The sequence below is a fragment of the Lissotriton vulgaris genome, chromosome 4_1 (genome assembly GCF_964263255.1).
Source record: "Lissotriton vulgaris chromosome 4_1, aLisVul1.2, whole genome shotgun sequence".
NCBI classification, from domain to species: Eukaryota; Metazoa; Chordata; class Amphibia; order Caudata; family Salamandridae; genus Lissotriton; species Lissotriton vulgaris.
The window spans coordinates 1,218,199,293-1,218,216,272 of record NC_141691.1 but is presented as its reverse complement, the minus strand read 5'-3'; the positions used below and the strand labels follow the sequence as shown (position 1 = coordinate 1,218,216,272).

General features: G+C 41.9%; 1 protein-coding gene across 3 annotated transcripts in view; it reads right to left on the bottom strand.

Annotated features, from left to right (window-relative positions):
- FBXO15 (F-box protein 15) overlaps positions 1-16,980 on the bottom strand; it is a 242,384-nt gene that overhangs the window by 151,934 nt on the left and 73,470 nt on the right. For all 3 annotated transcript variants that reach the window (XM_086965436.1, XM_086965435.1, XM_086965437.1), the window contains one exon: positions 5,823-6,032. In XM_086965436.1, the coding sequence (XP_086821562.1) occupies positions 5,823-6,032 (210 nt within the window). The remainder of the gene's footprint in view (positions 1-5,822; positions 6,033-16,980) is intronic.

The following is a 16,980-nucleotide window of genomic DNA, read 5'->3' as shown; positions in this document are numbered from 1 at the left end:
ATTGTGAGTTGGTTTAAAAGTTTTCAGGTGGGCAGGAGGTGGACCTTTTGATGGAGAATTGGGAGGAATCTTTAGAAACTCTAATGCATGCCCCCTGCGCACAATATCCAGAACCCATTGATCTGTAGTAATCAGTGATCAGTTTGAGTAAAAGTGGGAGTATCGACCTCCAACCTGTGAACAATCGGATAGAGTTAGAGATGGTGTGTGATGAAAGTCATTGTTTTTTGGAAGAGTCTTTCCCTCTGTAAGAGGATTTACCTCTGTACTGTCTATAGGACGAAGAGTGCTGTTGCCTGTACGATTGCTGACCCTGGGAGGAGTAACGTTGTTGACTTTGTTTATACTGACTGGAATTACCTCGAAAGGAGGCTGAAGATCCACGGCCTCTTGCACCTCGAAAAGTTTTTCTTTTAAATTGGAGAGTTCTGAGAGCACGGACCGTGTCGGTGTCTTTCTTTGTTTGAAGGGCATCATCTATATGTTGGCCAAACAAAGATTCGCCATCGTAGGGCATGTCTAATATTTTCGTCTGCACCTCTTGATGAAAAGACGTGGCCTTTAGCCAGCCCGGTCTCCTGAGAACTGCAGCACCAGCCAAAAGGCGGAAACCAGTGGAAGACACGTCTATAGAACAATCTATCATTTCAGAAGGAATATCTCCTTCTTGAAGAATTTTCAATGCCTCTGCTTCAAAAGATTCTGGTATCAATTGTAATAGAGAGGAAATGTCCGAACACATTTGCTGTTCGTAACGAGCAAGAATGGCCATTGAATTTTACTGCACAAACTGTAGTTGCGGCCATTGTAGAATTTTTTTTGCCTATAGCATCAAGGAGTCTACCTTCTTGGTGAGGTGGTGAAGATAACTGAGATGAAGGATTTCTAGTCTGACGTTGTGCTGCCTGAGTAATAATGGAATCAGGCTTTGTTTGAGAAATTAAACAAGCAGGTGTATTTGCAGGTGTCTTGCATTTTTTATCCAGCTTTGCCAGAATAGCTGGGATTGAATTGGGGTTTTGCATGATTTTAAGCCCTTCTTGCCAAATGAAAATCTATGATGGGAATAGAACGCACTTGTTTTTGAGGCCGTTCTTTAAAATCATATAAGAAACAATCTTCTTTTGTTGTCGTCATAGGAAGTTGGAATCTTTTTGCTGCTCTTTCCATGAGTAAATGAAAACTACCTATGTCTACTGGTGGAGAATCCAGAGGAGCTGGAGTAGGAGATGGTGTTTGAATTTGGTAGTTTTCCCATTCGGAAAGAATGGACCTGTCATCCAGCTCACCCTACTCTCTATTATCATCAGCATCAGTCATCGTCATCATCATCTTCCATGACCTGAGGAGGATCTTGATGTTGAGTCTTTGTTGTCGACGCAGAAAGTGTGACAAATTGGTCTTTAGAAGTCTGAATAGGTGTTTGAGGTGCTGAAGAGGCCAGCACTGAACTCGGAAAACGGTGGTAGTAATCATCCAGCATGAATTGTAGATTTGAAATGAGTGTTAAAGGCATCTGTGCCATGAGAGGTTGCGTGCCACAAGTAGAATAATCTTCTTCTTCCTCTAGGTCTCCATCCTCATCCGAGTCATGACATTTTATAAGCAGTTCAGAAGGACTGCGAGCAGCCCGGAATCTATCATCATCTTCAGAATCTTCATCATCTGAAAAAAATACCTCAGCTGGAGGTTGAGAAGGAGTTTGAATTGGCATTAGTGTATCCAAAGAAGAGTGCCGCCACTGAAGTAGAGAACTTGAAGATTTCAAATGGTAGTAAAGCCTTGGAAACAGTTGTTAAAGTCGTCGAAGCCACTATCGATGAGGCCACCGTCGATGAGGCCACCGCCGATGAGGCCACCGTCGATGAGGCCACCGCCGATGAGGCCACCGCCGATGAGGCCACCGTCGAGGAGGCCACCGCCGACAAAGCCACCGCCGACAAAGCCACCGCCGACAAAGCCACCGCCGACAAAGCCACCGTCAACAAAGCCACCGTCGACCAGGCCACCGTCGACCAGGCCACCGTCGACCAGGCCACTGTCGAAGACGAAGAAAGCGTTGACGAAATCCTTTTCTTCTTCTGCCTGCTTGACACCTTCGACGAAGTCAAAGGTACCATAGACGAGATAGGCCTCTCCTTAACAGACACAAACATCGAATGTGAAGATGCCGATGACAGGATCATAGATAAAGATGTTGAAGATGTGGACGTAGACGCGTCGACGGCAGCTCTCGTCGTCGGGGGAAGCGACGATGAGCTCGTCGACGAAATGAGCAGTTTTTGAGGTAAAAAATGCGTAGATGGAGTCTTTGACGCCTGAGAGTCAGATCTCGAGGGCGTAACCGGTGCAGAAAGACTCTGAAGGGGAGAACTCACCCCTCTTGAAGTTGAAGGTTGATCCATGTGATGTTTCTTCACCACTTTAGGTTTAGGAGATACCTTTTGATGTTCACTTGTTCTCATCAAAGATGAAGAAGTCTTGACGGAAGACACACTCTCCACATCTGAGAGAGGGTGTTCTGAAGTCTTCAACTTCTGTAGCCACAGAAGGAGGCGGCCTTCTCTGTCTTTCAGGGTCTTCTGAGAGAAGGTTCTACATATCTTGCAATCCTTAACTTGATGTTCAGGATATAGGCAATATATGCACTTTTTATGAGGATCTTCAGAATGAAGTCTCTGTTTTTCACAGGTTCCACGAGGTCTGAAGAGGGACTTCTTGATTGTAGACATCCTAAAATTGGATTTCTGACAAGTAATGAGAAGAAAACTGAGCAGAGCTCAGGGAGACTCCCTTCACACGACGTGCGGTAGAAAATCTGAGGGCCTGAGCCTCTGAGGAGAACATTCTAAGAGGGTGCTGACGCCTGATAGGCCGGAATTTGGACCAAAACATAATGACTATGATATATCATAGAAGTGATGTTGTCTATCTATAGAAAACTCTATGGTTTTGCTTTCTCTATGTATATTTGCTTGTGTTATGGCTACATGGCTATGTAATGTACCGTGGGACTCCCACTTAGATGACAGGGAATATTCAAGCATGTGAATCTATGAAAGACACCCCAATCCTGGAGAAGCAAAAGTTCTGTAAATAGTTGGCACATGGATAATATAGCAATCACAGCCTCTAGGACTGAGAACCACCGGCTAAATGACACAGTTAGGATGACTCTCTTTGATGCCATAAACAGCACAAAATGAGAAATATTTGCATTTTAGTTCCTGGGCACTACAAAACAGTGCACCAGAATGGACTACAAAGTCAATAGCATTCTTCATTAACTCTGAAGGTTGTAAAGATGTTTTCAGAATACCATCTAGCAAGTGACAAGGATCTTTTACAGGGAAGCACTTTAGCTCAGGTATCGATTTTGACAGGTCATCATACAACTTTTTCATATAAGTAGCTGAATTACTGCAAATACAAACAATAGCACGTCAATCTTTATTGAACTTGGTAGGAACTTTTTGCAGCAGCATTCCAAGTGACGCTGCATTCCAGGTTTACCAAATATCAGGTGTCATGTTTTCAACACTATCTCAGATGCTTGGTGACAACTCTCTTTTCACATATACCTCTTAGTACACCTTGTATTGAATGTTTAAAGCCTGCTATGTTTGGCAATTCATTTACAATCAAATACTGACTCGCTATAAAAGGGGGCAGATGTATCAAAGGATTTTACCCATTCTCTGTCCGTGGGTAAATGTGATAGTACATATTGGGAAAGATTCTTATAAAACCAGCCATTTTACTGATCAGAGAAATCAAATGTAGCCAAAATATCAAATATGATTTTGATATTTCCTGATTCTCTACAGTTTATAATATAACTAAATGAGCCCTAAAACATGCTTCTAAACACTGCATCTTTAGACCAAACATCACAAAACTGAAAAAAGCAGAAGGAAGAAACAATAATTTTGTGACATCCCTAAACAATAAAACTCAAGCAGAATGTAGCCCAGTCTTTCTTGCTGCTGCCTTGTATAACAAAATGACATTGTATTGGTCCCTTTAGTTTGTGGTTGTGGAGGAGTTTTTTCAGTGTTTATATGTTTACACTGGTGACGGCTATTTTCCTTTCGGTGGGGTTTAATCCCTTATTATAGGTTTAAACCTAAAACCAGAAAGCCTAAATATAATATATTCCTCTCTGGTATACATACACCCAAAACACGCATATCATACATGCTCTAAATAGCACTGCTCCATCCCTGTACTGTACCCTTCCCAAGCATGCACACATATATACATGCAGCGCAGTCACTACTCCTTCGCTGTGCAGCACTCTACATATAACTGATGTAGGCCAATGCGAAGTTAAGCACAAAGCTACAGAACTTTAAAAGGTGCATAAGCCTGTAGGCTTCATTTCAATGACACAGGTTATATAGGGCCTGTTCACTCCTACTGATCACTACACTGTATGCTTCCAACACTGTGCACATGCTGCTTAACTCCTGGCGAAGCCAGTAGCCTTCCACCACTATGAGGGTAGCATTTTGGGTGCCCCTCCCAGTCCAACAAGCCCACAATCTGTGAGACAGGCCTATGTCAAGGCGCACTCACATCATCTTATGTTTTGTCTGTGACAAAAAAAAATCAGCATTCAGGATCCAGACAACAGTTCTGGTGGACACTCAGGGCAGGGGTCCACGTCCATAACCATACAGAGAACGTTTTGGTCCGAAAAGAGATATTCCGGAGGCCTGCTCAGGAAAAAGTAAACCTGATGGATAATCTGAATAAGCCACTAGTCCAAGGTTTTGGGTTCCCACTTCCTGAGGTAATCTACCACTGCTCCTCTGAGATGCGAACGGCCTCAAAATTGGAGGATTAAGAGAGGTGTTGGTGTCTTAGGCATCAAGGATAATAGGGTGAAGACCGATTTAGTCTGCTTCCATCATATTCTGCCAGAAAAAAAGGCAAAAAATAAAATTGAGGCTGATGCGGCATGGGCTATTATTGCTGCCTTTGCCTCAGAGCCATGTGTTTGTAAACCTGAAATTTCTTAATGTTAGTGGAATTTCTTTGCTACAGAAGATAGTGCCTTGGAACTTGTAGTAGTTTTGCTCTGCTTGAAACATTCAAGTGTATAGTCTGATTTGCCTCTATCGAAAGGTAGATGTATCAGCTGAGCACATATGCATAATATTGACTGAATCACAACCATCCATGGAGACTGATAACTACCTCTTCGTCCATATGGTGAGCTTGTGAATCAGTAGTGTGTAGGCCAATGTGCATTGACAGTTTGGAAGCACCAATACCATTATGAACTACAGACTAAGAGTCTTGCAATAGTTATGAAATGTGGCCAGCACAAGAATGGCCATTTCGCTAGGTATCTAGCCAGCAAACAATTTGCAGTGAGACTAAGTATTTTTCAGTGTCAGACTAGGATCTTAATACTACAAGCAAAGGTGGTTTAGGTTTTCAAACTGGGTGCAAGAGCATACACCTGAGCCACAGGTGGCATCCCAGTATAACATCAACATGAAATTAGCTATTTTGAAGAAGTAAACATGCTAGTACAGCAACAGAAATATTACACTTCACAAGGCACTTCTGGACCTGCCTTTGAAGCCAACACATTCCTAGTTACTAATAATGTTGGGATCAACCTGAAATCACTTTCCAAAGCGTATTTCATTGCAATTATTAGGAACACATTATATACGTTCCCAAATACTCATTTGGAATATCAAGTAAACAGGTAATATGCTGTACGTAATAACATATGTAACTTTTTGCTTAGTGTTAAAATGGAATATCAGCTTGGGAAAAGTATTTTCACATTACATACAACTCACCCGTTCTTGCTGGGTACTTTAGAGCACTCATGCAGCAGTGGAGTCACACCATGCAACTGCAGTGTTGTTAAGATTCCCAAACATGGCCATGATAGACCATACCAAAAGACAGTAACAGAGGTATCATTGAAGCAAACTTCTACTTGCTCCATCACGCGTTCCTTCCCAGACTTATCCTTGAGTGTGATCGCCCACAACAATCCAGTGGCCCTGTCAACAAGGAGGGGACAACATGAAGAGTATTGTACAAGTCACTGATGGAAGAATAGCGACATAAAAAAAGGGTTTTTGACTCAGTACTAAGCGGTGAGGGACACCCAAATGTTTCACAAAAACTGGAAGAAAAATATGCTAATTATTGGCAAAGGCACAAGCAAAATTTGTACCCGCTCCAATACAATTCAGAAAAGAGGAAGGGCAGATTACTACAGTCGCCCCCATTTTGTAAAGCACGGGCAAAGCCAAAAGCTGTGTGGTTAATACCTGAAAGTGTCTAGATGGTTCAGACAAAGTGGTCATTCATCTGTTCATGAACTCAGTCACTAATCCAGACACCTAAGCATCTGTCATTCACTCATTAACTCATTCTTGCATTCACCCAAATGCCCATCCACAACAGTATACCAACACACATACACAAAAAACTAAATCTATAAAGTACTGCTTTCATTTACCAGCCTGATATATTGGCTTTGCTGTCAGTTGGTGAGCAGTGAGAGACAGATACCGGTATTATGCAACTGCTAATCATGGAGGACAGTAAGAGTGCAATTGGTAGCATGAGACTAATAAGGCGTGGAAGTGCAGTTATTATTGAGGGTATTTTGCTTTCCTACCAGAAAAAGGGCTTTAAGAATTCTTCCAATGTTTTGTGGAAGCCATGGATATAGACCGTCTGTGTATTTAAGATGGATGAGTCTATCTTAAAACCATGCCATAACAACCATTCCATGGCGGTGTCATATTCCTTCAAAAATGACCAGTGGCAGTCTGCTTTTCCTTAGGAGGCTGCCTACACATTGGGGGAGAAGAAATTAACGACTTAAGACTGCATGTACTGTCTTTCAAGAACCCTTGTTCAATGACTACTGGCAGGAAACCTCTGCTCACCAACCACCCAACATGGTACAATGACCCCCTGGGGAACATCATGTTTAAACTGTATTAAGGCTGTGGAATTTTATAAAATATCTACTGGTTTGAGGGGCAGGATACTTCAGAAATGTACTCATCCTGTAAAGAACACCATGTGTCCCTTTAAGTACCATTCAGTGAGGTGACATAATATTGAAGCGCTCTGAGTTAGGGGTTGGATTCTAGCAGGACTTTGATATGGCCATCATTCTGCAATCCAAATACTGGAGCTGGAAGCAAGCAGGAAGAAGTAGTGCTGTAACTAAAATGCACTGCTAGTCTCTGAACACCCACAAACTTATATATTTAAGCTTATTAACTATCTACTTTGCAATCGATTCCCATGGTGCAAAGGTTGAAAATGCACTCCTGATAATGTTAGGAGTAAAACTTCCTCTAGGATGGGCAAAAAAGGGAATTAATTAAATTGAATCAGAAACAAATGTTTATTTGACCATGTGAAAATGGAATTCACAAAAGTTTGCTAAGAGTGTGGTTTCCAGGCCTACTTTTGTAAATTCCTGGACTTTTCATATTGTCTTCTCTTGAAATAATATTTATCGACCCTAGATTGCTATTGTTCATAATCTAAATATATATCTGCTATTTTCAACTATTTATATCAGTTATTGTCTGCTTTTTAAAAATGATTTTATGATTAAAAATGATATTTTATTATGTCTATATAATACATATTTACAACACAAAATACTACTGTAAACGCTTGTGAATTCTTGAACGTCTTTCATTTGCACAAAAATATAATTCTAAGTGCTTTTTTGTGCCTTTCTTAACCACATGCGTGCGGCGGTTATTTTTGCGCTGTGCAGCTTTTTTCTAAAAGCCGCATTACATGACGAGCTCAGCTCGTCATCCGCACACGACCACCGTGGCTGATGACGAGCTCAGCTCGTCATCAGCAGCGAAGGGGTTAAAGAACTGGGATGGATCAAACATGTGTTATGATGCCGCAGAGAAATGGTACTGAAAGTTGCACAATAGATTATCAAAACATTTTTTTTAAAGTTGCAGATTACTTTCGTGCTCATATTATTCTGTAAGCAACAACCACCAATCTTGCTTTCAGTGTTCTGTACGTATTTGCATTTAATCAAAGAGCATTCTGGGTACACTTCAAGTATCCTCAAATTGGTACATTTTATAAAAGTGTGCACATTTTTATACTGGAACTACTGCCAGTAATGCAAGTAGAGATCCCATCGTTACCTTCGAGCACTAATCTTAATAGGAAGACTTTGGTAGTACTGCAAAGTCTCATCAATATGCTTGCCAAAGAGTGTTTCACCATCAAATGGCATATCCAAGATCTTGCTTTGCACTTCAGGGCAGAACATAGTTGCTTTCAGCCAACCCTGGCGTCTTAGGACAGCAGCTCCAGCAAGCTGACGAAAAGCTAAGGAAGCAATAGCCATAGAAGCATCCATAATTTCAGATGCAGATTTTTCCCCCTCAAGCAGGATTTTTCTTGCTTCCATCCTCTTATCCTTGGAAGGAGATCTAAGAAATGAGCAATGTCCGACCACATCGGTCGATCATACTTGGCTAAAATTGAAAGAGCGTTGGCAATACGAACAGTTTCACCTGATGTGGTTGTAAATCTTTTTCCGATGTTATCTAAGTGCCTCCCTTCTCTGTCAGGTGTAGCAGTAATGGTCGCTAGAGGGTTCCTCGATCTCTGTTGAGCGGCCTGCGAGATAACGGAGTCAGGCTTAGGATGTCCTACTAGACAAGCTGCAGCATTATCTGGAGCTTTATACTTTGTCAATCCTCGGTAAGACAGGGATAACTGTGCCGGTGTCCTCATTACCTTTAAGCCTTCTTCCCATATGTGGTCTACAATGGGTATAGACCTAACAGATTTCCGAGATAGGTCTTAGAAATCATAGAGAAAGCAGTCTGATTGCTTTACCGCTAACGAGAGCTGAAAACACGACGCTGCTATTTCTATTAAGGCATGAAAGCCGCCGATATCCTCTGGAGGAGCCTCTGCTATTTGTGGAGAGGGAGATGCCGGTGTTGATATGACGTAGCCATCCCTTTCATCTCCGGTTTGTCCCTCCTTTTGAGGTGGATTGTCCTCAATTTCCCCTTCATCAGAAGTATCCTGATGATGTTGCAGCACACAATTATCTCCCGCAGGGAAGGACCCAGATAGAGGTACATATGTACGTGGTGGAGAAGCAGCAAGCAGTGGTGGCTGCGGAGGTAGAGAAACAGGCGCTGAAGGAAAGGATGTGTGATAGTCCTGTAGTAAATCCTGAAGGTCTTGTACCAAAGTAACTGAAAAGTGGATCATAGATTCACTAACTGGTTCAATATACTGAATTTCTGCATGAGGAGGGTGATATTCTTGTTGGTAGTATCCCTCATATTCGTTGTCATCTTCCTCCTGATATTTGGCATGTAATTGAGAAGGACTATCAGCATGTCCAAACATCCCATCGTCATCAGATTCCTCTAAAAAGGTTGAAGGGGTAAAGGTGATACTATTGCTGGATTTTGCAAAAGTTGCCTCATCAGCAGATACACAGGGGTAAGCTGTAAGGTAGATGGACGCTTACAACAAGGCATGGGATATAGCGTTGTCAGCTTCAGCAACAGTAGCAGCGTCAACGAGGACATGACAGGAACGGCTGAAGCCTTCGTCAGCATCGTAGAAGAGATGGTCATTGACGCGGTCGTAGACGGGGTCGTTGATGAAACCATACTCATCGACGAGGCCGCCGACAAAAAAGTTGTAGTTGTCAGAGTTGCCGTCGACGATGAGGTAGTCAGCGGTGTAGCAATCGTCATCACTGGAAGTGTCGTCGACTGGACCGTGGTCGACTATGTAATTTCTTTCGACTACGAGGTATGAGAAACTTGCCTAGAAGATGGTTTTTGCATCAACGGTGATCCAGAAGTTAACACCGTCGGTGATACAAGCTTTTTTGAGACAGAGATTTTCATGGAATGGATAGAACAGTATTTTTCTTTCTTATGGCTTTTTACCTCAGTAGGGAAGGAAAGCTTTCCTTTTTGTGAGGTGCCTTCGTCTTCCTGCCGAGACCTTTTTGAAATCTTCTTCTTGAAAACTTCAGGTGAATAAAGAGATGATTTAAATTTCTGTAACCAAATCAATATTCTACCCTCTCTCGCCTTGAGGGTTTTTTTAGAGAAGGTTCTACAGATTTTGCAGTCTTTTACCTTATATTAAGGGCAAAGGCAATAGATGCAGTTCTTATGTGGATCCTCAGCATGTAGCCTCTTCTTACCACATGATCCAGACGACCTAAAGAGACCTTTCTTCGAAGATTCTGACATATTTGGAAAGAAAACTGCTAGAAAACTGGATAACAAGAGAAATTGAGCAGAGCTCAGGGAGACTACCTTTCATACGACGTGCGTTAGAAAATCTGAGGAACCTAGCCTCTCTTGGGATTGTTCTAGAGGATGCCTTCGCCTGATTGGCTGTTGATTAAGTTTGGTTCTTTTTTTTTTTTTTTTTTACAAAAGTCAGTGGATAGGCTATTGCAGGGACTCTTCATTGCATGGTAGCCTATAGAAGTTCTATCTACTGCTTTTATACGTATACCGTGGGACTCGCACTCTGACGACAGGGATGATTCAAGCATGTGAATCTATGAGAATCCAATACTGGAGAAACTGGTAGTCATATGGGGTTGTGCTACAGAGGACTGGGGCTTCTCTTGGCCAGTAGACTAAATAAACATGAAATCTTGTTACCCTCGACATCAAACAATATGTCCAGGGTGCCTGGCGATAAGAATACCCATGTATACTCTCCACCCAGACCTGTGAGTGATTGCAGACCTAACCTCTGCTCCAAAACTGCCTTTGGCCTCACACGCACCTCCATGCGGTTTTGAGTAGCTGCAAACCCTGGCTAATTCAAATCCAAGTGCACCCGTAGCCACTCTAATTTCTCTGCATCTGGACTCCCCACCTCCTCCGCATGTGTGCACACGTAACGCAACATGCCCTGGAACTCAATGGGGTTTGTTGATTAGAGACAGGCACTGCACTGCACTGATGCTGACAAGCATTTAGTCATGCATGAGATATAATTGTGCACTAGATAAACCGGTACTGTGTAGGATAGATCCCACACACCTTTATCATTGCTAGTATTGATGGAAGGGTGGTGACCTAGAGGGAAGGCCAGCAGCAGTCATATCAATACATAAAGCGTTCACAGCTGAGGAAGGCAGAGAACACTTCACAGGGCCTCTGCGTTTTGTCAGTCTAGCATAACGTGCACTGTCTAGCACAACACCATTGAACACCAAATATGTTCATCTGGACCAGAAGATCATTTTAGGAGGCTTGTTGTAACTGGTACATGGGGCATAACATGACGTGTATTTGTAAAGTTCCCGTTCCCCTGCGAAGGGTATCTTGGCGCTGAATGAAAGATGTCTATTGTTACCCAACTCAATGGTACTCATTTTATTGACCTCAGAAGGATGAAAGCTGAGTGGACCCGCCGGGAATTGAACCTGTGATCGTGAGGTTAAACACAAGCCCCTACAGTGGACACATTACTCCACTAAGCCACCAGACCCGGCATGACACTTCACTGTGTTTTTTCTAATGGCACCCAGTTCTGTAGCTGTTTGAGACTGCAGTGACACAGCAGGTGATGATGGGGGCAGATATATAGCGAACATGCAATATTATTACACTTTCACTGTAGTTCATGTTGTGGAAACTAGCTGAAATCGCTGTTAGCATCAGCTGAAGCCATTTTCTTTTTTGCAGCCATTATAGTTAGCCATGTGCTCGTATGTGCTTCTCCCTCTTCACTGCTGCCTGCCCTTGTATTCTGCTTGAGTCATCAGTTACAGTTAACTCCTTCAGCATTGAGCCAGAGCACTGCACATGCTCAGAAAGGTTTGTAGCTGGGAGAATGCACCTGCTCTTGAAGTAACTGTCAGGTTTTTTTAATTAATGTCAGCAACATTGTAACTCATCCCACTCTGTTGACTAAACGATTCTTATGTATCCTTATATGTATTTGTGTGCACACTTGTACTGCCTCTTTTTGAGTCTTCATGCTATCTCAGCAATAAACTGGCCTTAAAAGGCCCTTGGTTTCTGTACTCCTTGGACTGTCTCATACAGTGGCCTGAGGGTACCGTATTGACGCAGTCTCCCTCATGTGAGGTTAATTAATGTATTCTCTTTAATATTACAGCTTCCGTGACAATCTCTTCTTTGTTGGTTTAAGGACCGGTGCATCAGTGAGCCCCTAAAAAGGCTTTTTATCCCACATATTGGCGCCCAAACGTGTACCTCATCGTAGACGCAGCCATCCAAGAGTAGGGTCATGATGGAAGGCAGGAATCCACTGAGGAAGGTACCCCTGCATGAGGAGACCCTTTGACTTTGCAGACCGATGTGTTCTCCGGTTTTCCTGATCTGACCCTCTAGGTGGCTAGTCCAGAGTGAGATCTTCTTTGGAGTGAGTATTTCAAAATGACCCACGACATTGGAGAAAGGAGCCATACAAAAACAGCCGCCGACTACCGCGGTGCGGGACGTGCGCGGGCCCGCCCGGGCCAAAGGCGGGTCCGTTCGCGCCCGTCGTAGCCCGGAGGAGGCTGGGCTGGGCCTGGTCCCTTGGTTTTTTGTTTTAGATAAAAGGACATTTGATGATTGTGATTGCCACTGTGTGTCCATTGATCCCTCTCTGAAAGCTAGCCTAATTTAAGATAGATCATGGGCAAAAGCAAATTGGCAAGCCCAAAATGCCCAAAGAGTAATGTAGTCACCCAACTAACCATCTTGGATTATTTAACAGGTGCTGTAGGTATTTTAGACAAAGATATTCTGTCTGTTGAGGAGTCAATTGAAGGGGTATCTTCTAGACTTAGTCAAGAATCGTCTAGCCATGAAGTAACTTATCAATCAACTTCACGAGAAAAGAATTTAAACCCACCAAATGGTTGTATTCAACATGACTCCGATGATCTAGATTTGATCACTAATGACTCCCCTACACAACCTCCCCAAAAAAAGCTGAAAAAACCAACTTCCAAAAAAAGGATTACCCCCAGAAATTTATTACCCCAATCATAATACATTCTTCACCAAAACAGAAAAAACAAACAAAATATTCTACTCAAAGGAAAAAACGGGTAGATCACAAAAAACCCTAGTAAAACAAAAGGGTAAGATAACAAATGTGGCGACAAATCAATAGGACTGTAAGCCCGAGATACAGAACCGGACATCTCTAGTGGAGAGATTGGACATGTATCTAAGATTAAGGCTGGATCAGCTCACATCTAGAGTGGATTACATCGAAAATCTTTTAAAAACCAAACACAAAGTAACGGGCACAGATTTAAATAATATAGAGTATCAAACCAATTTGCCAAATAATCATATAGAACAAGTGTATCATTTATCGAGGGATAAAGCAAACAAGAACACCCCCCCTGTAGTAGACACTATCTCACAGACCAACTTAGCACATAAAAAGCTGACAGATAAAAGAACCCAGTCCTTACTGGAAACACAGAATAGCTTGATTAACAAAAATATAACAAGCTCCCAAGCAAACTCACGACAGGTACATTCTCCAAACTCTCTGACCGAGTCTAAATGAGCCCATCCCCCGAATCTATTAAACGATGACCCATTGGCGCTGGATGTTCACCTTGATCTCCCTCCAGAAGCTACCCCCTATATAATTGTTCTGGGCAATGTGCCCAAAAATCAAGCTCCCAACAAAGAATCATGGCTATCACTTAAGAACAAGTCCTTACATTGGTTGAGTAGCAGGGTAGGCCTACACGGAACACTATTCCAGAACTTCAAGATGATTAGACGTGTACAGTGGATGGGGTCGCGAGAAAAGGTTTTGTCAGGAGACTGTATAGTCCTGACATTTAGCTCGCCACAGTTGGTAAATTACATTTTTAGAAAAGCGGCGAACCAGAATGTAAATGCTATAGGGATAAACATACTACCATTAGGATTTTTTTTATCCCCCCAGAAGATTTAACCACCTCTCTATAAATTGGAGAAACCCTCTCATCGACCATTGGGTGTCTCAGCCCATACCCATCCATAACAGATTGAACGTTCTTTCTGGACTAGACGATAATGAATGACTGGAACAGAAACTAAGACAGTATAAAAGGAAATTTATGGGGACATACCAATGGCATGGCTCCAAATCAGTCCCAGGCACAGTCCGCTGAGAATATTTACGACCTACCTGATCTTATTGTTGATAGTATAATTAGCTTAGATCCTTTAGCAATAATAGATTCTGTGGCCCTCCCTTTAAATGAGGGGCAGCTAGAGAGCGATTGTGCAATACATCCACCAAATTTAGACCCGCTTCCTATTATAACTAAGCTTGAATTGAGAGTCCAGAAACGTAACATTGTTTATTTGAATACAGCGGGCCAACTTTCAAAGGCCACTAATAATAAGTGGGTGGAAGTGGTGAGGGCTCATAATATAGTCTGTCTCCAAGAGACTTGGCTTAGTACCCCAATTCACTTAGAGGGCTATAACACCTACTTCTCTCAGGCTATTTCATCACTTTCAGGGAGAAGGAAAGGGGGTCTAACGACATATGTCTCAAATACATTGACATTAAAGGAACTAGTTCCGATGAGTCTGGAAAGTAATTATCAGATTTTAATGTTAAAAATAAACAAATCAACTTCTTATTTTTTAGTAAATTTTTACAATAATTTGAATTCAAATGATCTAATTGAGGCTTTAAATCAGGTTTCCTTTTTATTACAGGAATTACGCACAAAGTATATAAATAACTCGTTCGAATTGATTTGGGGCGGTGATTTTAACCTATTTTTGTGTAAAAAGTATTGCATTAAAAGTTGCGGTATTCAAGATGAGGATGGAAATAATTTAACGCAATGTCACACTAAACCTGGTAATCGGATGAACAAGATTATATTCTGTATGGAATTGGGGTTTGCAAATGAACTGGTAACTCCTCCTGTAAATTTTTCTTCTACCTTTCATGGGAGGGTATTAAAAAGCACAATTGATTTTGTACTTGCTTCGTATAGTTTAGCACCAACAATTCAGAAGTTTGATACTGTTAACAATGTAATAAGTGACCACTATCCCATTAGTGTAACCATAAGTACTCCTATTGCAACAGAGGAGCCTGTCTACCTAGGTTTTTTGGACCAAGAGACCTTGAAACTAGATAGACTTAATGGCTATACATTAAAATGGCCTAAAAAAGACCAAGAACTGACAATGGCCAAAATAGTCAAACGTGCGTTGCCCTTAATCGAAACCTGTCTTGACCCCAAATCCATTCCTGAACAAATCTTGTCTAGCTATAAAGATATTACTAAAATAATAGAAAAAGAACTACACCGTAAATGTTCAAATAAAAGAAATTCCAAAAAAGGATGGTTCAATCATGAGTGCACCAAAACTTCTTCTTCATTAAAAGTTGCACTAAGCAAATTTAATCGGGACAGAAAAGAGATTGCCATCCTTAGAAAAGCTTATGTTACGGCCTTAAAAAAAAAAAAAAAAATTTTAATCGAAAAAAAGAGATGAGGGATGACTTATGGAACCAGCTACTTAACAGCTGTATAATGAAAGATAGTTCTACTTTTTGGAAAGTGATGAAATCCCCTTTCCTACCTCAACGAACAGATACCCCAAAACTAGATGTTGCCATAGATGCCCAAACGTGGGTCAACCACTTCTCAAAAATATTTAGTCAGGACTCAGATGCGAATACAGAGCATTCTGAGTATGTTAGGAAGGAACAATCCCCTCCAGAAGTGGTTTACCCTTTACAGTTAACTTTTACTCACACTGAGGTATTAAACGCAATAAAAGCTTCAAAATCAGGGAAAGCACCAGGGTCCGATGGGATCCCTGTGGATCTTTTTTAATTTAATCTCGATATTTGGTCCCCTCTTCTTACAATAGTGCTCGAAGCAGCAAAAAATGTGGGATTAATTGATTCTTGGTCCACTTCGATTTTAGTTCCAATTTTCAAAAAAGGTGACCAGCAAAGTCCCACATGTTATCGACTGATCTCACTTTTAGATTCTTTTGGTAAGGTCGTAGGTCACATATTATTAGAGCGACTTCATGACTGGTCTATTGAACACAAAATAATCTCGGACCTACAATATGGGTTCCGCGAAGGATTGGGCACAGTGGACCAGGCGTTGAATTTAACACTTCTTATTGGAAAATATGTACAGGCTCAACAAGGGTACTTCCACATGGTATATGTTGATTTGACCGCAGCTTTTGACTGTGTTAGCCACACAAAGCTGTGGTCAATCATCCTAGAAATGGGAGTGGACCCTACATTGGTGAATTTCTTGCGCGAACTGTACTCGGGGCAACAGCTAAAGTAAGACAGGGCATGGTGGGTGAAATCACTGAATCCTTCCATATAGAGAGGGGGTCAGACAAGGTTGTGTTCTGGCCCCCTTATTATTTACACTATATACAAACGGGCTAGAAGTAGCCATGCTGGAAGGGTGTAAAGATCTCCCAACAAGTCGTCGTAGGCCAATCCCAGCCTTACTATATGCAGACGACGCGGTTATCTTAGCCAGAACTCCCATTCAGTTACAGCGGACCCTAAATAATTACTGTAGTTTTATGAATAGTTTAAATCTTAAAATGAACATAAAGAAAACATATACTATGCATGCAGGGCTCAGACCCAAGAAAATCAAGGAGATTCAAGTCAATAACACCATATTAGAATGTACCACATCCTATCCTTACTTAGGAATTTTAATAGACAATAAATCGAAATGGATACAGGCCATTGATTCAAAGAAGCTGCTATTCCCGAGGGCTACCGCTGCTCTAGTGGCTTTCGCACAGAAAATTGGTAAAAGAGCTCTGTTAGAAATGTTGAAAATCTATAGGGTCAAATGTACGAGTGTTGCAATTTACGGCTCAGGGGTGTGGGGGCATGCTAAAGTGGAAGAACTACCCAAGATCGAAATACCTTCTTAAG